The following is a 25,764-nucleotide window of genomic DNA, read 5'->3' on the forward strand; positions in this document are numbered from 1 at the left end:
TAGAGAAAAGAAGATATTTTCTTAATGAGGGTAAGTCTCTGAACACGCTCAATAAAGGGTTTGGAAGCCAAAAAATCTCTGACTGCCACTGAGAACAAAGTATTTTGATAGGAAAAAGGGATTGGTCCATAGTTTGAAACTGAATTCTGAGAAAAAATTGGAGTACAAAAGAAACCGAGAAAAGCAAAATCAATGCCAATCCTACTTGAACCATTTTAAACTTGGCTGGTAAGAGGCATGGCAGCCAGCGGTCTCTCTGGCTCAGCCGCCACATAACATATAATGTTCCCACTTGCCACAATCTTTTCAGCTCCCTCATTCCCACTGAGCATAGTAAGAAATACACCTGTACAAAAACTGTCAAATCTCATTTGAAAGTGACCTTGAGGTGGTAGCTAACAACATAATATCAGGATGGATCAGTTGAGGAACAGTCTAAATTCGACAGGCAGCCATAACTTAAAGGGAAAAAATTTAATTTTTAATGTGTTAATCAAAGTCACTTGCAAACAGAAATAAATACCTAATTCAAAATCTACGACTAAAATGAAATGAATCAAAGGGGAAAAAAGAGTGTATGAGAGAGAATGAAATGAGCCACAATGAAGGTGTTATGGTAATTGATCTCTAATTGTGTCAGTTTCAGAAGGAAATTTGCAGCCATACCAATATTTTGCATGAGGTAGTATTCAGCACTGAATAAGAAATAAGGATGAATTTGTAGCTTCATTATAGGTTCTTTTTCAGAAATATTCTCCCCTACCTAACCCCAACCCCACAGCCTTACCCACCCCCCTCCCTCAAAACCCTCTCCCTCCATAAAAGAAAATATTCCTAGTAATGTATAAAGCCAGGAACTCAGGCAACAATAACTAAAACATGTAAAAGAGCTGACTTATCTACCTAAACTTAAGAAAATAAATCCTCTTTTGCATTCTAGTGCTCTAACCTCTAAGTCTTTTTTCTGGGTACTCTCGAATGTCAAAAAATGAAACAAATGAGAACAGAACCACAAAACTTGTTTCTCTAGAAACAAGTCTTTTAAGACCAAGGCAGAGCAAAGGTGACATATTTGTTTATTTTTAAGTAACGAACTCTTAGGCCACAAGAATACTATGTTGGCTAGTGAATATTAATAGACAGTTAATAAATGGGGGAGTTGGAGCAATGTTAAACAAACAAAAAAAGAATGTGCGTAACGAACTTGTTAATAAAAAACGGTGTATTCCTAGCCTACAGCAAAGAGTTAGCTAAATCTAAGGGATTTTTATTTTAATAGTTTCCTGTTCACATTCTTAATTTAAAAAAGTATTAGTCATAAAAACATGAGTTCAAGTGTCCAAGTGTCTCCATTTAGAAGGCACAGAAATTGGATTTGTGATGCTGTTACTTGTTACCTGTCTTTTCCTAAATGTACACTTTGTACTGCTTACTCCATCCCTATTTATAATCCTACAATACAGAGCAACATGGAGTTCTCAGTTCCAGCCCATGATGTGCTTTGCAGTCTAATTGTAATCGTGATTGGGAAACACTGCATCAGGAAGTGTGTGTCTGAAAAGATGCTAATTTAGATCCCAAAATAGAGTCAGTCTTTTTGAGTTTTAGATGATTGGAGATAGGGAATTTCTAAGCCTGGAAACTGATAATTTCAGGAGCAACTTTCCTGTTTAGGGCCTGAAAATTAGAAAAATCAATCTCATAAAACTTTCAGCACAGTATTTCTGACAACTTCAAATTAGATACCAGAATATCCAAAAATGACTTTCTGCAATGATCTATCACGGATCTGGGCAGAAGACTGAACAGCAGGAAAAATACTCTGCAAGATGGTGAGTAATCACTACCTGGGTATCCTCCATGAGTGAGTATCCTCCAAGTACTCAGTCTACATGTGTGGTGTTGCTCATTCACTTGCCGTCTCAGTTGTTTGCGTTTTATTTTTGTCTGTAGTTTTATTTTTTTTTTTAAGAAAAAAACACCAACCTCTAAAAGCCTTTGGCCATCACCACACACATAGCAATTTGCAATATCAAATACAACAATAGCACAGCTAGCAAAAGGGTTCTTAAAGCAGGGGTGTCCACAGCAAAGTAGCGGCATTGGAAAGTACTTGAGCTTCAGAAACAATCTTTTGGGGGCTTGATTTCACGTCACTGAATTAATGAATAGTACACAATAAATGACCATTAACTTGTCTACACTACAAAACAGTGGCGAGCTTATTAAAGGTGTCCAGAGCTTTTTTTTTTTATCTTTTTTGGTTTTTTTAATGTAATCCTCCACAAACCATGGTAATTTATATTATCATTTTGACATAGAAAAATATATAAATTCAAACACTTAATACATAATACTTTTCACAACTGAATTTGTCTCTGTTTCCTCAACATCAAGGCCCCATGAACAACTCAAGCCAAAGCCAATTTGCTCCAACTGAACACCCCTGCCTGATGAAACGAGAGGGATTGTCACAGAATGATAGTCATTTATAAACAATACATTTAGGGAAAGCTCTGAAATACAGCCACTCAAGAACCAACCATTGGTGAGCAATTAAAACGATCAGCTCCTGCTTCTTCGCTAGCCAGCATGGTTTCTCTCTCTTCTTCCTCGAGACTGGTTTAGAGAACGATATCCTTCAGACGCTTCACGCCAGGAGACTCTTTGTCGCGACCCTCCTTCAGAATGGGGTTGACCTCATGCATGACTTTCTCGCTGTCAGCTCCACGGGGCTCAGCTTCAGAGGGACGAGAAGGGCCATTGTTGACGTTGTTGACATACTGCTCCAGGTCGCGGGCTGGGGGCGCCAGGGCAACAGTGTAAGACACGGAAGGCTTGGTGGGCAGAGGGCTCTTGAGGTGCAGGGGGGAGGTGACAGGGCTGATAGCCTCACAGCCATTACCTGCCTCCCGGATAGCGCCGTTGACCTTGGGGCTGCAGATGGTCACATCAACAGTCCTCCTGCCTTTCAGGGTGGGCCTCTCCTCAGCCGGGTGGTCGCTGACATCTTTTCCAAAGGTTGCGAAAGTCCGCTTGGTAGGGCCGCAGTCGTCATAAGCCTCAACATCAGCAGCAGTAGCTTCAATGGACAGGGCGATGACGTTCCTCACGTGCTCGGGGGACTTGGAGCGGGTGGGCATGGGGTTCCGGGGCATCCAGCACCTGTCAGAGTGGCCAAGAATCCGGCATTCTTCCCTGCAATGAAATCCTTCATTCTGATCTGTTTGGAGAAAAGAAAATGTCAATTTCATCAGCTTTTCCCAGGAATCATTGCTACTCCCCCGTGTTCTGGTTTCTTAGGTACTCACAGGCCCTCCTGGGAAATGGCACTTTTCGATAGTCCTTTACTGTCTTTTGGGACAAGTGTGAAGAATTGGATTTTTAAAAGGCTGTAAATCTTCCCCTGTATACTCTTCCCCTTTATTATTATTATTTTTATTGCTGTTCCTACTGCTGACAAAACTAAAAACCTAAAGGGAAACACATTATGATGAAAACATATATTTAAAAAAAAGTTTATCCTGAGTTTTAAGGTGCTGAGAGTCAGCATCTTTATCAACAACTCCTGCTAAAAATCAGTATTTGAAATTGGTTCCAGCAGAAGAGGAAGTGGAGGCAGCGCAGGGAATCCAACAGTCACTATATCTGAGAAACCTTGGCCATATTTTTGAGCAACAGCACTGCCAACCACATTTCCACTCTACCTGTCAATGATATACAGTACTTAATTTTAGGTTGATATCATGCTGTTTGAAAACCTAATCACATCACTTCTTTTTGACCGCCAGTCCCACCAGACAATCTCCTCACTAAGCCATTTACGTGACTTGATTTCCCATCAGAGGGTATATACTGAGATCTCTTCCTTCCATCTGACCCATAAGCTTCAACTGGCCCTATGCACACATCACCCATAGGTTGAGCATCATTTGATTATACCCAACTAGCCATCCCTCCTTATCTTCCTTATCTGCAATTTTATTAGGGTCACATTTCTTAAAGAAATCTTCCATGGATTACTTTAACCCTGACATAGAATATCTCAGCAGTTAAGATTCATGATTATTGGTGAGATATGTTTTTCTCTTTTCACATCAGGTTCACTTAGGGTTAAGGCTTTAATTTGGCTCTCAGAGAGGCTTTCTAAACGGGCTTCACCAAAGCATGGACCAGGGTTAACTTCTCTTCCTCTCCATGAAAAACTGTTAATCTCAATGTTTGGTTTATAGCCCTACTTTTCCAGATCCAGTTATATTTATGTTACATTCTTGCATGAGGATGACCTAAGGAAAATTTTATCACGTTGCACAGTACACCAAAATATGAGCAGCCCAACATTTATAGAAAACCTTGGGGCAGGATTGGAAGAGGTGGGGAGATAAGGAGAGATTGCAAAGACAAAAAAAATACACGCCAAAAAAAGTTGGAAATACATGCTATGACTGCTTTTTTGCAGGGGAAAGAAGTCTGTAATTCAGGATCTTGCCTGATATTTGTCTATATATAACACACCTTCCTTATACACTTGTATTCCTATTTTTTTTTGTTTGTTTCTTGATTGTTTTTAAAGAGTAAATGGCATAGCAAAGAGGTACTGCTCTGCCTCATTCATCAAAGGTTATTTTGATAAAGGGGCACATGGGAGGGGGCTCAAGAAATAATGGTTGAATAGGGTGTATACTTCATCATTTGGAGCAAAGGCGTTGGAAGCAGCCAAATGTCAAGACCTAATCCAGGCTGAGTCCAGATTTCCACACACCTCTGGGAACGGCCTTTGACCTTGTTTAAACTACCGAAAAGCCAACCAAAGGTAAGACCTCCTTCAGTGTACCTGGACACAATTTGCCAATTTATCTTTAAGATGGCCATTTTGAGCTCCCTTTCAGTGCTGAAGAATGAAATACTCAGAACATTGAAGAGTTGAAACCAAGTAACAAATGAGCATTATCACACACAAGATAAGTGCCTTCCATGTAGATAGGACAATGCTTCTGCAAACTCCAGCACAGTTCCACGTCATTGTTTCATGGTCACCTCTGCAAAATGAAGGGTTTGTCAAAGTCCTTTCTCTGCCTCTTCCCTGCAAATTCTCAATGCTGTCATCTGATAGCCTATCATCATTCAAAATGCCTATGTTCCTGGGAAGCAGGAAGTATGAAAGTAAGGGCAACATGTTGGGACATACTCTGGAAACACTTACTTTGTTAAGACCCAAAGACTATGAGTGGAAAAGTCTACAGCTGATCCACCCATAATCATTTCATCCAAATCTAGGGCTTTCCCCCGGAGACCCCAGGATTCCTCCAGTGGGACAGAATTCACATCTTCAGTTTCCCAAAAAGATATTTCTTCCTCTCCATCTCCTCTGAGACCCATCTGGCAACCTTCCAAGTAATAGCTCTAAAGAATTCGTGTGTTGGTTTAGGGGTGGAGAGTAAGGAGGTGGAAGTGGGGAAACAGTCCAATACTTAACTTCTATTTCTACAAATCTGAGTCCCCTAGAAGTCAGCCAAAAAAAAAAAAAATGTCCAGGAGGCTGTGGGATCCCTGTCCTTTTTGTCCCTAACTTAGGGCACAAAGGCATAGAGGCCTTTGAGCCCTGGAACCATGGACATGTGACCAGCTATGAAGAGGAAATCCCAGCTGACCTTCAGACTGATATTACAGGCCACTTGTTCGCATTCCTAAAGCAGACCAGTAGTGAACTACAATCTAGTAGAATCTTCCCAATGGGCTCAACATAAAGCTCTCATTTCTTTTAAGTTTTTAGTATCAAGTGGCTGTCTTCAAATTTGGAGACAGTTTTTTTTTTTCAATACAGTTAAGTAGGAGAATGCCATCCATGAATTACCCTGAATCCAAGTACAGTGCTCCTTCCCTATAGCAGGCTGCTTCAAATGAACCACATGAGGAGACCTGGATCATCAGCATACACAGAGGGAGAGCAGAGACCCCAGAGACAGACACCTCTAAGATCTTATAAATCTAGGAAGACCAGAGCAAGAAACTCAGTCTTCTCAGAAGCTTCTCTGCAAAGGAAGTGTTTGCTTTCAGTTTACCCCCTGCCTAAGAGAATAAGTCACTCCCTGGGAAGAGGAAAAAGTAAACTCAGTCAGCGCCCCCAGGAATGCAATCAGTCTAAGCCTACCCACCAACATCACTAAGCCTACCTCAGCCCTATATGAGACAGAATAATACGCAATTTTCTTGGATTAATTATGTGAACTTATTATGTGCACTGCTCTTACCTCATGCAAGTAAAGACTTGAATCTAAGAGACTCATTTACTCACAATATCTCACCCCTATCTTAGATCTGATATGTTTATTTCCTCAAATCCCTACCAAGCGCAGTGACTTGTTGCTTATCACTTTTGGTATCAGACAACACTTGGTGACATTTGTGTCAACACAATTAAAACCAAATCTAACCTAGCTGTAGTGTTTATAGCCATATGAAATATGAAAGAGAACATGGTGAATATGGATAGGCAGGAAGAATGTCTTCCCAGACGAAGGTCACCTACATTCATAAATGTACTGCAGATGAATCACCTTTCAAAAACCAAAACTTCAGTTTAGCAAGAAAATTAAGTGTATATTAAATGCGAGAAAGTCACAATACAAAGCCTCTTAAGAATAGCAATGAAGACAGACCAGATGTAAAAAAGCAAACAGACTACTTCTGGAATTGCAAAGGACTGGAAGATATTATGTGCCTACCTTCACGTAGTATTGTGGCTGGGGACGGAGGTACGAGACTAGAGAGGAATCATTTTGTATCATCGCAAATTAACTGTCAAGACGCTGGCTCCAGCTGAAACAGAGGTAGGCTAACAATTCACTAATTCCCTGCTAAGAGTCCTCTTATGAGCCTGTTTGTGACTCTATATGTTGCTACATCTTTCTCTGAAATTATTGTCCTGAGCCTAGGCAAAGCAAAATGTAAGACTCTAAAATCCACACATAGTTGTAGAAATTCAAACACATTACCATGTACAGATGAATGAAAGCAGGTGTCTTTAATTCAAATGTACACATGATTGGGGTGAATGATGAATTTGCAAATTGGTCTTCCCTGCTTCTGAACTTGTCTCTAGGATTTGCAAAAAAGTAAAGAATGAAGAGAGTGCACAGGTTCATAAGAGGGACACAAATCTCAAGGCCATAGAACCCCTTAGTTTAAAACAGATCAGATCATTTTAGACAACAAATAAAAAATACAGAGAAAAAATAAAGCTTCTTCAATCTAGGTAGTAATAAGTATTTTGGGGGTCACAATTTGTCATTAGGGATCTTGGTGACAGAATTGCAAAACCTCTGGCAAAAAAAAATATTAAATCTTAAATAAAAGCATCAGTCTTGCGAGAGCATGGGAGGCATAAGAGGCAGCAATGACTAAGTCATGATGGATGAGGAAGTAATTCAAATAGAAAAAAAGCAGAATATGTTATTTGTGCAGATAATAGCAAAACCTTTTGCAGCAATTACTCCCTTCCTCAGGACACAAAACTGCTGTCTCTTCAGATGTGGGCAAACAACGTGCTTCCACACTAGAAAGAGCCTACCCAAGGTCCCAACCAAAGTAAAAAAAGAACATGATGAAAACCCCATTGCGGGCTTCTCTAGACTTTCAAAGTTTTGGTGGAATAGAAGAGCTGAGAGGCTCTGTTGGGTTTGTATAGATGTCCAGCCACAATGGATGTGTTCAATAATGCTGGCAGTTCTTTACTGTGATTCAGTTTGGGTGTATGAACTCAAAGATCCCAATGATCAGAGACACAACTCCAACACTAAAATAGTTCAAGGTAACAGTTACAAGAGCAATGTGTTAGCTCCTCAAAAGTGATCTGCAATCAATGAGGCAGAAAGGGAAAGTTAAAGTGAGTTCCAGTTCCTGAGAGCTCAAGTCGTTAGCTCCTTCTAAGTAGCAGCAGTAACATAACCCACAAGCCAAGTGATGTGTAAATCAGAACAGCTTCCTGGATTGCACTCATATACATGCACTTAGCTTAATCTGTATCACCCCATGAACAAAGTAATCTATGAGCAAAGCAGGGCCAATTTCTGTGAGATATAATGGAAGGGATTGTGACAATAATTATGAAGAGGTTAAGTGCTGTTAAAATTGGTCATATGTACCTAATCAAGAAATCCTAACTGTTGAGAATTGTCCCCTCTTTACCTACCTAATTCCCATTCATCTGAAGTAGACATAACAAACTGCCTAGTAAATATTCACATCTATTTTTCATATTTAGAAACAGAACCCCACTTCTATTAGCATTGGCAATGTGCCAGCTAAAAAACTACATTTCCTAGCCTCCCTTCTAGATAGGTGTGACCATGTAACTAAGATTAGGCCAATGTTATAAAGGGAGGATGTCAAGAAAACTCCCTAAAAGGGGAGAGCTGATTTAGCAGGGAGACCCTTTTGTCCTATTCCTTCCTGCTTTGTCCTGTCTAAAATGGAGACATAATGGCTGGAGCTACAGCAACCATCTTACTACCATGAGGCAACCCTGAGAAATGCAAGACATGTACCTATGATGGCAGAACAGAAAGATACAAGGACTTTGGGATATTGAAGATAGTGTAGATGCACCTCACTAGACCTGAACTTCTTTTACATAAGAGGAAATGTAAGCCTCCTTCTTGTTTAAGCCACTGATTTACCTTTTTTGATGGGGGAGGGGAAGTCTTTATTACCCACAGTTAAACACTATTCATAACTGATACATTATCCCTGAAGTCCCAACTTAAATTTAACTTCCTTGGGGGAATCCTTCCCTGATCCCTTAGACTAAGGTGGGTCCCATACCACCTCCTTTTATAGCACTCACCATACTTGTAATTACTCGTTTAATATCTATATTCAGTGCTAGCTTGTAAACTCTAAATGAGAAAAGATTATATCTGTTTTGTTCCCTCCCATATCCACAGAACTTAGCAAAGCATCCAGCACAGAGCAGGTGCTCAATAACAGTTTAATTTAATTGAATGAAAAAGGTACAAGAAAGAGTGACAGCAACAGAACAAAACATCTTGGTCAACACATCAGATACTGTGCCACTGACACAACTCCTAAAAGTGGAAATAACTATTCTATTTAGTAGAAACACCATGGAAACCTACAAAGAAAACTATGTAGGTTTGTTAGAGGCAATATAGCAAACATAGCACTTGAGAAACATTACAGTCAAGTGTCATCTTAGCCTCTGAATGGTTTCCTGAACACTATATGCAGATCTTGAAGAGATCCATTATGGTTTTATGTCCAGTTGAAAATACCTTTGCCATGTACCTTGGAGTTTTCACTTCTAACAATAGTTAATGGGGCCTGTACTATGATAAGTTAACAACGCAATAAGCAGAAGTGTCTATTTTAGGAAATGAATGAGTTGTTCAAATAGCAAGAATTGTTTCTTGGCATCAAGTATGATTGTTGTTAATTCCTATGGAATATAAGCCAAAAATGGGACCTATGGCGAGACTTTTAGACCCACTGCAGATGCTGACTCTTTCTGGCATAATTAATTAAAATACACACAGCAAAACTCATGCTCCAGTCCAATACGCCAAAGAATTGCCAAAGGAAAGCATGATCCTGGAAAGAGTTCTTAAAAGCATTTTGAGGCCTGCAAAGAGTCAGGAGAAAGAACATCCATCCTCTATCTGTAAATTAACAAGGCAAGCAGAGTAGCAATGAGCTCAGTGGAAAAGGGAGAAAGGAAGAAATTAAAAAGGAAAGAGGAGGGAGGGAGAAAGTGAGGGAAGGAGGAAGGAAGGAGAGCAGGAAACACTATCTAGGCTTTAGACATTCCATCTTGGATTTGATCTGATTGGCATCTTAAGAACTAGGCTCCTTTTGGGTGTTTAGATACCATTTGATCATCTAGCGAAAATTCAATAAAGGCTTAAGACTGTAAAATGACAACTTCCCAGAGCCTTCCCAGGCTGTAATTCTGGGAGGAGTTTACACTTAATTCCTAAAGGATCCATAGTCTTGGCAAGAAAAGATGGAGCTCCATCTGTAAAATATTCAAGGGCACACCAGTGAAGGAGACATTTCTAGAGACTTGTGAACTGATGACACCAAGCTACCCTGTAGCTACTCCAGTGTGACAAGAAGTAACTCACAAATCACACTACAAACAGCGACTTGTCTCTTTCTCACTCCCTTCTTCTCTTTCTTTCAGCATTTGCTGCCATTTTGGTTCCTTACTAATGCTTTCTTTTTGTTCTCCTGTTCCTCAGCCTCCTGCTTGTGAGCAGCCCTTCCTACAGCACTATGGCCTGGCAAACAACAGGTAGAAGGAGTAGGATGCCAGATCTATGATTGGCATTCAAAACACCTATGTGGTATTATTTGACAGATGTCAAAGAAGAGCTATCCAAATACCAACCCTTGTGGCATGGAGAGAAATTCCCACATTTTTCATTCATCTGGGCACAGGTATTAAAGGTCCCCGTTAAAACAAGAGCCACTATAAAATTGAGATTATCAGATTTTCTTTGGTCATTTACAAAAGCCCTGAGTGAAGGGGACCAAGGATAGGAGAGTTTTGATGGGGTAAGAAAGGCTAGAAATGTCTGGAGGTGGAGATAGCTCAGGAAGGGCAAGGTGAGGAATAGGGTATGGGAACAAAGTTCCCAAGACTGGCAAAGGGATGTTGCCAAAAGAGAGAAGATAGGCAGAGAGAAAAGCCATCCCTGATTAGCATTGGCTTGGCATTTTCAAGATGGCTAACTAGTGAGCAGGAATTCTGTAAAGTTTAGTTTTAACTTGGGATAGAGACACCGGCTGAAAAGACTGATGAACCCCAACCTTGTCCTAGACCATTTGACAGATCGGCATCAGTTAGCAAGTGCCACCCAATATTTGGCCTCCGTGACGCCAAATGGCACATACATAAGCCTCTCCCCTTATACACAGTCTATACACCTGAAATTCACTGACTCTTAGTGCAACATTAAAATAGATTAAAAAGATGCCCCTTTCAGAATTCAAAGCAATTGAATTATCTTCAACGGAATCTTCACTGCTGAGCTGGTCGAAGAGAGAAAGTTAAAACATATTGAAGTGTAAGTGCTTGAGAATTTAATATTTATGATAGATGATAGTGTGGCATGTACAGTCATACAATCTAACTTGCAATTTGGGCAATCACAATAGTTCCTGGAGTTTTCATTTTTATACTGGGGCTCGATTCAACTCAATCCATAAAGAAGAGATTTCAAGATGTGTATAAGTATAAATCACTTGTGCTGATGCATGGGGAGCAAGGAAATGAAGCAGAAGGCTGCCTGGAAATTGAGACTGAGAAATAAGAGGTGCTGACAGTGACTGAGATAAGCAGAGATTGACTAGACTGGAATCTTTGTATTTTGGCTTCTATGGTGGAGAAAATTATCTGAAAAGGGGCTGAACTTCATCTAGGTGCTTAGAAACCATTTGAAAAAGCATCTTCACAAGGAAAATATGAGTTGTCACAGAAGGCCATTGAACTATTCCCCAAAAGGAGGAACACTGAGATACTGCAACTCTGAGCAAAGTGGGACTATTTTTGAAAGTTTCATTCTAAGATGTCCACAGAATTAAAGCCCTTAGCCTGTATCTGCTGGACACCTACAACGCCTAGGCACTTCAGCAAAGAGTTCAAACCAGTTGTTTTACTTTGTGTAGATTAAAAACAGTGAGACTGTTTCACACGTTCTACAGGTAGTTATGCTGCTGGGAAGAGAAGGCCTTCGGGTGATGCTTACAAGTAGCACTGAACCTAAAGTTATCACCAACTTGGTTTCACTCTTTCCTGGAAAATAAAGAAATTGCTAACACATCATTAGCTTGAGAGAAAAGCCACTTTAATGCTGGTCAGGAGCTTCTGGGTATTGGACAGAATATGTAGTGAGGATGGCACAAATAAGGCTGGTACAGAAGGCAAGAGGGACAGGGCATGTTAGCCAGGAGAAAAATCTTCCCTTTTTTAATGAAAATTTAATGTTGGAGGAAAAAAAGGCACCCAGCAGCTGGTGTTCCTCTTAACAGGAACTGACACTTCCTTCAGTTAAGTCCCAGGACATTCAGTTTGTAGAACAGTCAATGAATAATGTTGTAACTGTAACTTCTAAATTCTTTAAAGATTCTCAACTGCCAAAATGTTCATGTTACTGGGTGGAGAGGCTAAGAAACAACATTAGCAATTCTCCAATCATTTCTTCACATTTGAAAAAGAAAATGCTCAGGGAACCAATCACTGCCTCTTGTAATGATTCCAAAAGACCATGTGTGTCATATCATCAGCTAGGCAGGAATCACAGAAATGGTCACCAGAAGCAAATAAGAGTGTCAGACGGATTAATATCTATTAACTCCCTAGGTTGGACTATTTCTTACTAACAAAAGCCTCATGGAAAAGTCTAGCATTATCTTGATGTTTCAGTGTAACTTCGGCAACCATCTGGAATACTGTAATTGCGATGACACTGCTTCTGGGTATAGCAAACAGCACAATCGTTTAAAAAAATTCATTTCAAATATCTTCCTGGAAGCTAATAAATTTTATAGCAGTTTCAATCCTTCCTCATTGCAACAAAGAAAAGCTTAGTTCCAGACAAATTAAAAGTAAATTGATTGCCTTAGGGGAATCTATTCAAATATCACTTTTCCATGTTAAAAATCTTTTTTCCTAAAACATTAAAGAGAGAGAGAAAGAGAGGAGAGACAGAGAGAGAGAGAGAGAGAGAGAAAATGAAGCTTGGACGGGGGAGTGAGATGGATGATGGAGATAAAGAGTGTGAAAGGGATAGAAGCCAGTATATGAAAAAGAGAAGCTAAGGCAACAGAGGGAGAGGGAGAGACAACCCAAACCATTAAATCCTCGTTTGCAAAACCAGGTAGAAAGCAACTTAAAATAAAATGCAAATGTGTCACTGGGGTGCAGGCCTAACATTTGTGCTGGAATTTATGAATGATAACTATGAATAATGAATACCAAAATTGAAGGAATCAAACATCACATTCTATGTTTACTTGTCATTAGCCATCTTTCGTGGACAATGCTCAGTTTTATACTTTTGCTCTTTTCCTTAGAATTACTCTTCTTCCAGTTGTCCACTTAATCATAGCAGTAGGAGAAAGCAAGCTGTATTTTTCAGGATGTTGCCTCAAAAGCAATTATAAAATTCAGAAGTGAAGCCGATTAATCTATTCTTTGAGGAAGCTTGATTATTTGAAAGCACCTTGTGTTTCTCTTGCTGCTCTTATTAGGAAGAAACAGTCCTTTGTACCTTTAGCACATCGTGGTTCCAGTATGACTCCCTAGCCTTCAGCTTGTCCAACTCTTCTCTGAAAGAAAATGGCTGTTCCCCCAGAAGCATCAAGGAAGTCTTAGAATCTCTTTGGGCCACAGCTGTGAGGGCTTTTTCTAAGCTGGCTCAAACTTTGAACATAGGAATAGCAGAAGGCTTTTTGGTTGAGATGACCGGATTTAAGATACTCTGACGTAGCTCTAGAAAAATCTATGTAAAGCTGATATATAGTAAGCCTGGATTACAGTCACAAAAATATCACAGACACACACGTGCACACATACACACACTCACCCCCCACCACCACCAGTCCTCATCATCCTGAATATTCATTTCCATTCACAAGTTAAAACAACGGAGAATTATATGCCAATTATATCTCAATAAAGCTGGGAAAAAATTAATGGAACAAATAAAAAGATTACTAAAAACCAGTCTGGCAAATTTAAATGCTCTGTCCATTTAGCACAGATCATGTATCTTTATACCCTTAGAATAATCTGTTTTTCCAAAACATTTCATCTCCTGAACTCCAATTTTATTGCATTTGCCCCTTGTTGACTAAAATGCCAATCTTTCATGACCGGGTCTGTGAAACATGAGGTTAATGAAGGAATGCCATGCTGTGGCTGGAGAAGCCCTGAGGAGTCTAGTTCTATGTTCAGAAAACAAGACAGCACTGGGAGCAGAGAATTTGAAGCTTCATTGAAGCCTGCATGATTTCTATTCTCTGAGATTCCAATTTGGCAGTTACAGAGAGGGAGGGTGCAGACTTGTTTAATATAAGATGTTGGACTCTAGTACAAAAATATTCTAAGAGTAAACTGAAATTATTAATTAAAGAAAAAGCCTTCTTTGGCCCTGGAGCTTTCTTCTCCCTTTAATTCCACTTTGCAATCTTTTTTTATTTGCTTCTATCAGTTAGTGAACAGCAAATAATCTGGCTTGTTATTAAAACTGCAGATAAAATAATCAGCTTTGGCAAAATTCAAATGGTGCCTAGCTGAAGAGCTAAGGATCATCATCTGCTCATATATTAAGACATAGCACAACTCTTTTATCTCTCCTAATGGTCCTGGATTGGGGGCAGGGGGTAGAAAAGGGTTGGAAAGGAGAAAAGAGTGGGGCAGATGCAGAGTTATATTTTACAACCTCCTTCTGGTTTCAAAGAGCTCTCTGCTATTATTAATCTCTCTCTCTCTCACACACACACACACACACACACACACACACACACACACACACACACCCCACAGAATTATAATGCTGACATAGCTTCCTGGATAAGATGCTTATAGGACAGTAACAAACAAGGACATTGACAAATAGTTTTATTCTCCTGGGTAATCTTTGTCCCCTTCTTCCAGAGTTTATGCAGACTGAAAAGTTTATATGTTTAACACCCTGTTATCCATTCCAATATGGGAGGTCAGCAGGATTTCAACAAAGAAACCACTCATGAGTAATGATTTTACGGAGACAAGAGTGGGAAAATGAACTGTTTGAAATGAGTCTAATTCCTTGTGTGACGGCTAATAAAAAGAAACATCTGAACACAGTGCTTGAGAAGCATTTTTGTACTGTTCAACAGACTGAAAATAATAGCCTTTTTTCTGGTCTGCATTACCATTAATAACAGCCTTCCCTTCTGGTCATCTGTGTTTACAGAGGGAATAAAGATTGATACAAGAGCTCGCCTTTCTTCTGCACCACCCAACTAGACACAGACTGTCCCGATGATGTTTTTTTTTTGCACAAACCAACTTTTATTTTAAAAAGTAAAACTAATCAGAGTACCTAAATGTTTCAGAAATTACTTAGGAACTGTGAGGAAGCCAGAGAATTTCCAAGGTAGTTCTCAGAAAGATTGTTTGGAGAGTAAAAGGGGACACTCACATCTCACTTTTGTTTAAGGAAGCTCTTGAACTCTCCTGAGAGGAAATTTTCATTTGTTCTATTTACTTTCTCCTCATTGCACCCCGAAGATTGTCCAGAGCATGGGAATAGTAGATTGCACTAGACAGAATAGTAGATGCTCTAGATAGAATAATCCATGAACTGCAGGTTGTCAGCTCCCCTAGTGCATTTAAGATGGAATTGCCTTTACAAAATTTCAACACATTCACAGGCAGCGCGTAAGAGAAGGTTCCCCTGGAGTTCAATGGACCTTTTATTCCCACCTATAAATAATAAGTGCTCTCATGAATTAATTCTCATTCCTCTTTTCTCATCTCCCTGTCTCCATTCCGCAGTATTCAACACCTCTGCTGTGCTGAAAACAACCTCTTGTCTTACCATTCTGTTCAGACTTTGTCTTTCTTCCTTCAGCTTTGTAGCCTTTTCCCATCCCATCAAATCTTTTCTGCCTAGAAACTCACACCTCCAAGGAAGCTACAGGGAGGCAATCAGAAACAATAGCATTGGCCAAGTCCCTGACAGAAAATCTGCCAATGTGGAAAAGGCCTGTTCTCTGGGACACTTCCTCCTTCCCACCAAGGAAACTTCAGAGTAAGCCTGCTTGTTCTGTGGGGGCCCCTCTGAATATTAGAAACAGCTGTGTCTGGAATTTCCTCAGCAGGGTATATTCCAGCACCCCTTACAAGAAAATCTTGAGGAGAGGAATATTAATTGTACAACTACAAACATAGTCCACGTACCCTACAGAAGAGCCCACATCTCCCTATTAGGAGAGTGAATGGTTAACATTTATTGTAAAATAAAATTGAAACTTACAATTCCCTCAAATTCTAAAAAAGTTAACATGAATTTTATGTGTGCCCAAAAAGTCAAGAGTATTCAGTAAACTACTCAACTATTTGCTCATTGGAAACTCACAGTCTATCTAACACCGGTCCTCTCCTGTCCTTCACGTTAATATCATTAGGCCATCAGCCAAAGCCTGGGGAAGTAAGCTTCATCTTGGTGAATTGGAATCTCTAGTGTCAAATACAGTCAGCCTGACTAATGGGAACTACAGCTTGCCAAAATCTACAGCCTCCCTGTCTGTTCCACCCATCAAATATGCTTAGAAGTCCCAGGGCACAAACCCAGCAGTCTGCAGATCCCAATCAACTATCTATAGCTTAAGTGTAAGTGATTGTAGATGAAGTACAAGCCAAATGTGTTTCCTTTTTAGTTGTAGGAATTCCAGTGCTATTATGGCACCCATAATGCTCATACCTAATGATTCAGACAAGCATCGAGGAGCTAAGTGTTTCGGGATGCTCCGCACCGCTACAATTACAGCACTCAGCGTTGCACTGATAGGCATCCCTGTCTCCAGTTCCAGTGGCACCACATGCACAGTACTGACAGGATTGCCCCCTCCCAGGTTAAATACGATGGAAGATGTAGGGGTTCCCATATGCCCTGCTGCTAGTCTGGAGGCCTGTTTCTGCCTCTTCAGACTCCCACAGCTACTGAACAAAGGAATGCACATGTACACATCATGACCTACAACTCTCTAGTGAGTCTCTTATTTCCCTGACAAGCCAATACTGCATCAAATGGCAATTTATTGAATTTTCCTCCCCTTTCTATTCCTGAGTACTTCCCATATGATTCAAACTCAGTGCTCTACCAAACTAGCATTTCTTCTCAAACCAGAGGTTTCTCATCCTACAAAAGAATATTCTGTCTCAGAGACACTGCTTTGAAGTGAGCTGCTCAGGAAAATAGCTTTTCAATAGCCAGTTGTGTCAGGAGTGAATATAACTGACTGGGTTATCCCTAAATGCAATAGCATTCCAGTGCACTTAAAAAGTAATGCTTTATTTTCTTCCTTGATGAGGACCATGTCCTGACATTCACATCCAGTGGAAAGCCAACTGCCTTTGTGTTAACTATCATTGACTCTCCCCCAAGAATAACCTGGAGAATCCAAGGCATAGAAACCTGCCATCTCATCAGAAAGCCCATACCCTGGAGCTCAGGACTATGCACGGCCATGTGCCTCTTTAGAGGGACAGAACAATTACTAGATCCCAGACTCTACTGAACTGAGCAGAACCAACTTTGTACATAATCGTGGGTGGAGGGTGGGGATGGAGGAATTGGATGATCCATAATATTTGTATTTGTTATGGAGAAACCACATTTCCTTCCACGATAACAGTACTCATATATTAAAAGTCTTTAGCATTATTGAGCTAGTCATTATTTAAACAAATCTTAAGGACAAAGCTGAGTCCTTTCCAAACACAATATTTCTCTGCCCTTGCTTCCACTGACCACAGAGAGAATCAAACTGAATATAAATGCGGCTACAATTTTAATAGATATTTTATTTTTATTGTCATATTTAATATTTTGGCTTCCTTATTTTGTCCATCGTCTTCCATTTCTTTGTTTCCTAGCACCCTAACTGGAGCATCTTTGAGGATATGGCTTCAGATTTTCCTAACCCTTGCCTAGTTCTCATCCCCTACTGATAAGAAGCTATTAAGACAGTATAATTAACACCAGCTGCCCCATCTTCGCTTCTGACTCTAGGAGCTGAACAAGCTGACCTTGCAGGGTGTGGACTGGAGTGGGTGGAAGAATGTCTGGCTCTGGCCCAGCCATGGTGGGCCTCTCCCAAACTGCAATCCTCCTCCATTAGACAATACCTAAGTTCTTCAATCATGTTTACACAGCTGGAACTGTGCAGACCCTGAAAATCATGCAAAGCACAGGCCGGGTAAGACTGCTCCCTGCTTCATTCTGGATTTAATCCTGTTTATCTAAAGACTAAATGAATGTCTTAAATTCTCAGTGTTGGGGTAATGGCTACTGGGAAAGACAGACAAAGCTCCCCTTCTGGAGTGGAGTGTTCACTACCACGATTGCAGCAGCCCACAGGTGTGAAGCTTTCTGTCCACTAGTAAGTAAGCAGCAGCCAATAAAAGCTCAGTCCAGATGGAAATAGTAATAATAACAGGAAACACAACCATCCACCTCAGAAAACAATTCATTGTACGACTACATTGAAAAACTACTTATAGTGACAAGACTGGCACCACCTCAGTGCCGCAGAGTTTCAGCTATTCTGGCCCTGGAGAGTATGGGTGAGTCTGTTCTCCCCTTCACCGAACCCCTGCCCTGAGTTTGTCATGTTCCTGCTCACCAATATCAAGGAGAGCCCTCCCTGCAGCTCCATCAGCTCCAAAAGTTGGGAAAACATAGTGTAAGCTTGGTCCTAGGCATTTGGTAACCATTCCTGCTGAGGACCTAAAGCCATAGGGACTGATGAAGAAAATTTTTAACATTGCTAATTTTTGGAGTCCAAAAAACCAAAGGCAAACCTGTTTCAGCCACGCATCCAAAAGCAAGCTTCTCTCTAGAAGGAATGAGGCATACGTAAGTCAGATCTACTGGCGCAACTCAAGACTTAATCTGCTCCTTGCCAAAGGGAAGCTTACTACCCTGCAGCACATCTGAAGCCGGCTCTTCTCAGTGAGGTGTGCATTTGAAAAAGGCACCATCCCTCTCCCAGAGGTAGTACATATAGCATAGGGTCTAAGACTGTGGGCTCTGGAGCAAGACTGCCTGGTTCAAGACCCAGCTTTACCACTTAATAGCCCTACCCTATGGAAGTTACTTAAAGTTGTTCTCTGTGCCTTGGGGTTTTTCTTCCATCTATAAAATAGGAATAATAGCACTGACCTCCTGGGGTTGTTGGGATGGTTAAAAGTGGAAATACATGTAAACCAAACTAAAGAGTGCCTGGTACAAAGGAAGAATTCAATGCATGTTAGATATTGTTATCCGTCAGGAAGCTCTAACTCTTCGGGATAAATGGGAGTCCAAGCTGGCCTGATCCTTAGACTGTATAGCCAACTACTAGTAGGTATGAAGGAAAGGATGCTGGGAAAGACCCATGTTGAAGACATCACCCTCACCAGGCTCCCTTGGTGACCCAAATGCCACCATTAATTATTCCTTTGTATTATCATCACTTTAAGATATCAAATCCTATTTGGAAAAGGAGACCAGTGAGTTTTATTCCGGGTCCCTTGGAATAATTAGGATCTTGGGGAAATGGAACATGGAACAGGTGAGTTTATATGTGGGAAGAAAGAAACAAGCAAAGAAAGCCTGAGGGTGCAGGGCCCTGAGTAGAAGAGCTAATGGTGACAGAAACTATGAAAACCCAAGAAGATATTAGATGCCTGTGCACCCAAATGGAGGGGAAGGTGCAGGCAGATAGACATAGTGGCAGTGTAGACACAATTTTGCCAAGGGCTCACCTATGCATACTCCTTCTGAGAACGTAAGTGCAATGCTCTTTCCCTCTGTGCTTTCTTTCCTCCTAGGCACAGAGCTAATTCTGACTCTCTGCTGTGGTAGATCGCATCACTTAAAAAACACACACACACACACACGCAGAATGCATTCAAATTTAAAAACCAGACCTCAGAAAGGAAATATTGACAAGGCGCCTAATATGCTAAGTATGAGGAATTAAATTGAATGAGGCACTTGGGGCGGGGAGGCAAAAACAGGCTGCACCACACACATTTGGAATGACAGTACTAAACCGACAATGTAAAAGGCTTTTGGTTGATTAACAGGGAGTGGAACGTGATGGGGGGAGTTGGAGTGGAATGGAGAAGCTAACTTGTTATCTTAGACATAAGGGAAAGGTATGATAAGCACAAATCCCAACAATTAACAATGGAAGTGAGTAATCATAAAATTAAAGGCTGGGGGGCAGATAAAGTCAAAGCACCTGGGGAAAAGCAGCAATTGCCTTCTGAAACACAGGCACATAAAAGTAAAACAAAAAGACAAACGGGCAAGAGGGCTTCTTAAGAACTAAAGTAGAGAATCTGTGAAGTGGACAAATGAGGGCCATTTAACTCACTGACAAAGTACATTTGAGATCTTCTTATCCTCTATTTCTCCATCAAAACCACATCAGGGACATTAGGCTAGGTTCTCCTCATAGATGAATCAGCATCTCAAAAGGCTGAACGGTAGAATCACTGGAGATAATAAAGCAAATGGAGCTCTGAAAGATTGCTACATCCCCCATTTCATATGAATCGGGCCCCAAAAAGACTGAAAGGCACCAAAGGCAATGGGAATAACTCTAGCCATGTTAGGAGTTCCATCACCAGGAGATGGGCTAGTAGTCCTGAACTAATGACCAGCTAAGAAATCAAAGGCTACAGCTAATCATTCCATTTTGGGAAAGGCAGAGGCAGCTGCCAAAGCATCAGAGAGGGAACAGCTGTGTTCTTCACTTAGGGGAAAGACCTAATTAAGTTGAAAATTGCAAACTATTCAGAAATAGATGATTCAGTAAGGGAGAAGGAAGATGAGAACAAGAATTGGGTGTAAAAAGGAAAGGAGGATCATTTCCACGAAAATACACATACTTAAAAGCAGAGTTAAGCTAAACACATGCAAACAAAAGTCAAAGAGGAGGAAGAAACTCAGAACGTTTAGCACAAGCTAGCTTCACCAATGTTTCATCCTAATTTCCCTTGCCATGATGTAAGGGTTTTTACAACCCAAAGCCCCATGACTAAGAGTCAGATTTTCCATCCGGCTTTGGTCTTAGAAATACGGAGAAAAATCCAGCCAAAATGCCTTCTATTTCCCCAAGAATCTTTTCATACTAAATGAAAACTGAAGAGTCATAAAGAATAGCAGCAATAATGAGCCCCTACAAATCATTTCAGTCCAAACTTTTCATTTACAGATGAGGAAACTGGGGCCCCAAGAGAGGAAGTAAGTTGCTTGAGATCACAAATGAAGTTAGTAACAGATCCAGGACTGGAATGCAGACACCTGAATCAGGGCTTTTCCCCCTATACAACAAAAAACCCAATAAAAGGAAAAATAGGAAACAGCTCAGTAACTATTTGGAGGTGAAGAGTGATCACAGGGTGTTTTAACAGTGTGGAAAGTAATTTTTAGATCATCCTTGAGAAATGACCATCACCACAATGCCCATACAGTACCACAAAGAACAACCTAGAATGACTGGGCCTCAGCAAACTTGCAGTCCAATAAGCCAAAAAGAATGGAGCCATCTGATAAAATTTATAACATTCACCTTAAGGAAAATATCTGATCCAAAATAGCCCAGATCAGAGGAAATGATGAGAGGAACAGAGGCTAAAGACTTGAATTTCATCAGGTATTTTTTGGAAGAAAAAGTTTTAAACCCTAACCTGAGCAAGAAACCAGCAAAGTTAGAGGGAAGGAAACTTCAAGAAGACTCAAGCTGTGATTCAACTGAAGTGTTGTGGTCAACGGAATTGCAAGTGACACAGATAACACAGCAGACCAACTCAAAGAGTAAAATGTAAGAAACAAAGTGAAAGGCCAGTATCTATCCAGATGCCAATGCTGTAGACACACCTGGGTACTATCAAACATGCCCCCTGGGCTAGTAGGCAGACCGGTTATTTCCTTCCATCTTATAGTAATGCTTCTGATGCCCTGATCTTTCTGGCTTCACTGTTCTATGCTGCTGCATTTTCCCTAAGCAATATCTCTCCTAAACTGGAGGAGGTAGCCCCTTCATAACAGGAATGAAAACTTCCTGCCAGTCCAGTAGCCTTTGAGATTTCAAATGGAAAAGCAGAACAATGCCCTGGAGTCACATAACAAATCCAGGAAACACAAACTCTCTTCTAATCCTCGCCCTGTCTTAGAGTAAATCATTTCCCCTCCGGCATCTGTAAAATGGGGTGGATAGGAACTGCCCTGGGGATCAAACAGTGGTGGATGGCATCTGTTGTTTGGTAGTGTTCAGAGCAATGAGCTCATCACCATTTGTTCACTGAGGGCCTTCTCAATTCATAGGAGTGTGCTATGAGCTGTGTGTGTAGGTGGGGGGAGTAATAAAGGAGGGAACTGTACCAAATGAAGTGAAGCCACAAAAATCTTCCATAAGGGAACACTGAACCACTACAATCAAAAAAGTTCTTACTCAATGTCTTTGGAAATGTCTTTATGTTTTGTAAAAATATAATGATGAAAGAGTTGTCCCTAAAAGGGAAGAGGATAGAATCAGGCTGAGCTTAAAAGGGGGAGGGTTGGAGGAAGAACTAAATAAGAAACACCAAGGAAACAAGTGTGTGGAGAGAGGGGGACAGGGAGAAGAAGGGGGAAGGAAAGTCTGTAGTAAAGTTAGCAGTTTACAACTCACCCCATAGAGAAAGAATACGAGATTTGGTTTAGAGTGTTAGATTTTAAGAACAGACTGACTATAAGAGGTGTGACATGTTAGCCAAGGAGAAGGAGGAGTCTTAAACTTTGTTTAAGGAAAATGAAGACAGTTATCAACTGAGAATAGCCACCTTGCTTAGAAAAAGAGGAATAAACAGACAATCTAAGTCTACTGCACCCTTAAACTTATTCAGCCCTTAATACTAGGGTGAAAAGCCCCTCCCTTGGTAGAACCTCATTGGTCATTAGTTTTTACCTGTAATTTTTTTCAATAGACAAGTGACCCACTACTTCAGTTTCATTTTCATCCCATGCTTCATGACATTGCCATTGAGCAGCTTCCAAGAAAGGAATGCCAAAGGGAGGAAATTAAGATGAAAGAGCAATTACCCCTCAAAGCAAGGACACCATACCATCTGTTAACTTGAGTATGGCGCTCATTACAGATCCATGGCAAATGGCTGTATGCTCAGGAATCTGAAAAGACTGTGCCCAGAACGCAAAATACAGAATAAAAGAGCTTAGAAGTTGAAGGGTCCTAACAATTATCAAACCCCTCATTTTACATTAAAAAAATAGACAAAAAGTAAATTAATGTGATATAAACTGTATATAGGTATTGAAAAGGTGCCAAATAAAGGAGAGATCAGAGCAAACTAAGTATTTGCCAAGAAAAGCTTCTTATAGGACTTAAATTTTGCCCAAGATTTTAAAGTGAGAGAGATGTGGATAAGTGAAGAAGAGGGAAAATAAACCAATGAGAAGGACTTCATCAGCCTCATCTTACCACTATCATTGTTTGAGCATCCACTATAGAACAGGCACTTTTCTACCTGTTTTATATGCATTATCTCATTTAATCCTTACAACCACCCTAGAAGGTAGGTATTACCGGTATCCTCCATTCTACAGATGAGAAACCCAAAGACTAAACAGGACAAGTAACTTGCAGTTACATTGATCATGGAATGTCACGTTCAAGCTATGAAAGTTTTTTTCAGAATCTGCCTTTTTCAAAAACACAGTGCCTGTCCCTGTGTTGTAAGTTATTTTTGTATATCACTAATTCCAGACAGTTCTCTGTATGAGTTCTCTCTCTCTCTCTCTCTCTCGATCTCTCTCTCCATCTCCATTTGCTGGCAAACACAAACATGTCATAAGGTCCCTTACAAGCCAAGGCATTTTATGCCACAAAACCACAGCCTGTCAGCTAAATTCAACACACTATAACTAGTGAAGGTGAGCCACCTGAGTTACATTAAGATAAGACAGCTCTAAGCAAGGCAAGAGTAAAAAAGTATTCATTTATCAACTGTGCATTTGAGCAGCTCTCTCCTGGTATTTATACAGAGAGGATTTTATAAGGGGCTTTGGTTAGGGTTTTTTTCTATCATTAACAAATTCTTTTTTTCCGCTACAAAAAGAGGCAGGAATCCAAAAGCACATAAATTCCCATCATTACTCAGATGACACTGTCCCCATGGACCTGGAGTGAGCTCATTCATATGACAAGGAGACATGACCTTTCAGGTAGGAGCTGGGTATTTTTCACTTCATTGGCAGAAAAAAAGAATAGAAAGGATCCTTTGCAGGGTGACTTTTTTAGAAGAAAACTAGAAATGAAAAATGTATCCCCTCATTTATTTTTTCATGGAAGTCTGGACATGAGATAGGAACCAAAAAAAAAGAAAAGAATCAAAATGATGTCTGCCACACGTTAGCCGTCTAAGAGCAGTGAGGCAAAAGAGGGAGAGCAAGGAAGAAGGATTGGGGCCCTGGGGGTTGGGGCAAGCACATTTTTACACAGGAAAAGCAAAGCAGAGTCAATGTCACCAGAAAAGAACCAGAGCTTTGCTTGCCTCACCACAAGTGCTCAGGAATATGTGCATTTTGTAATGTAGATTAACGTGGGCCTCTCATCCAAGTTCCATAAGAACCTTTGGTGGACATCCTTTAACTTCTCAAACCAGAGCCTGGGCTAATTCAGAAAAACAATTTGACAGTGAAGGCAGCTTTTGAGCATCCAGACATTTCACAGTGAGTAAATCAAATGACAATTATCTAATGTTCCTTTGGACATTGATAGCTCTGGGCAAACTCCTGAGGCTGTCACCTTTGGTATCCCTTTTCTGTGCTTTTCCTCACTCTGAGACTCTTAGTGTTCAGTATTCTAGAAACCATACCCCACCACACACACACCAAATTCCAAACTTAGAAACAATCTAATAGCAGCCATTTACAAATTAGTGTGAATTTGAATAAATGATTCCCTCTTCACAAGGGTGGCTTGAAGTTTGAACTATAATTGTAAAATGAAATGCCTGACCCTCTGTTAAAGGATTACAGACTAGCAAGCAGATGAAAGACTTTGGACAGTGGTTTCTCTGAAATCATGCAAAGTGGATATTTCACTGACTGAATCTCTGTAATAGTAACAGCACTTTCTATTTTTCGAGCACTTACTATATGCCAGGAAGTTCACTAAGTGCTTTACCTGGATCATCTCACGACCACCCTGATAAGTAATTTCTATTTTTACTCCCATTTTGCAGATGAGAATATTGTAGGTTCAAAAAAATAAGTAATTTGACTAAGGTCAATAGCTATTAAGTGGCAAAGATAAGCATGGAACCTAGATTTGTCTTATTCCAAAATCTCTACTCTTAGTCACTATGATGCTATGCTTGCCTTTGGATTTACAAGCAGACTAGTGATGTCAATCTTGAGGAGAATGGAGTAGGGAAGAAGCAGTTTACTGACTCAATAGGACTTGCTCATGTTAGTCATAGCCTGAATTGATGGGACGCTGTCTATCTAGAAGACTCTAATGACAATTAGAATTCTCAGGTTTACCTGTGAAGATTAGCTAGATTGTACATATTAAAGGAAGTCTAGATTATGCCTCTCATGTCCATGCCAACCTTAGTTTCAACCACAGACATTTGTATCTTACTTCAGTTCTCTCTTAACTCCTCATTCTAACTTTCTCTACCTTTCTTAATCAGCTGAGATTCTGACTCTGAGTCTCAGTGTAAATGGCTATCACTCCTCTGTTAACTTTTTGGAATTCTATGCTTATCTCCCTCTCAGGGTTGCTGTAAGGGATAAATGATGTATTATAACATGAACTCCCTATCATGAGGATTTCAGGGACTTCTCAGGACTTTAAACATTCTATACTGATGACAGTGGAAACTTAAAATACCAAAGGGACTCCAAGTAATGCTGCAAGTAGAATATTAGGTTCAGTGCCTACATTTTTGGTATAAGTATTTTAATCTCTAAA

At 40.4% G+C, this 25,764-nt stretch overlaps 1 protein-coding gene across 1 annotated transcript in view; it reads right to left on the minus strand.

The window, feature by feature from the left end:
• Nucleotides 1-1,975: 1,975 nt before the first annotated feature.
• PCDH19 (protocadherin 19) overlaps nucleotides 1,976-25,764 on the minus strand; it is a 95,671-nt gene continuing 71,882 nt past the window's right edge. The window contains exon 6 of the mRNA XM_014829977.3: nucleotides 1,976-3,223. Within this exon, the coding sequence (XP_014685463.1) occupies nucleotides 2,625-3,223 (599 nt within the window). The 3' untranslated portion in view covers nucleotides 1,976-2,624. The remainder of the gene's footprint in view (nucleotides 3,224-25,764) is intronic.

This window comes from Equus asinus, chromosome X, assembly GCF_041296235.1.
Source record: "Equus asinus isolate D_3611 breed Donkey chromosome X, EquAss-T2T_v2, whole genome shotgun sequence".
Taxonomy (NCBI): domain Eukaryota; kingdom Metazoa; phylum Chordata; class Mammalia; order Perissodactyla; family Equidae; genus Equus; species Equus asinus.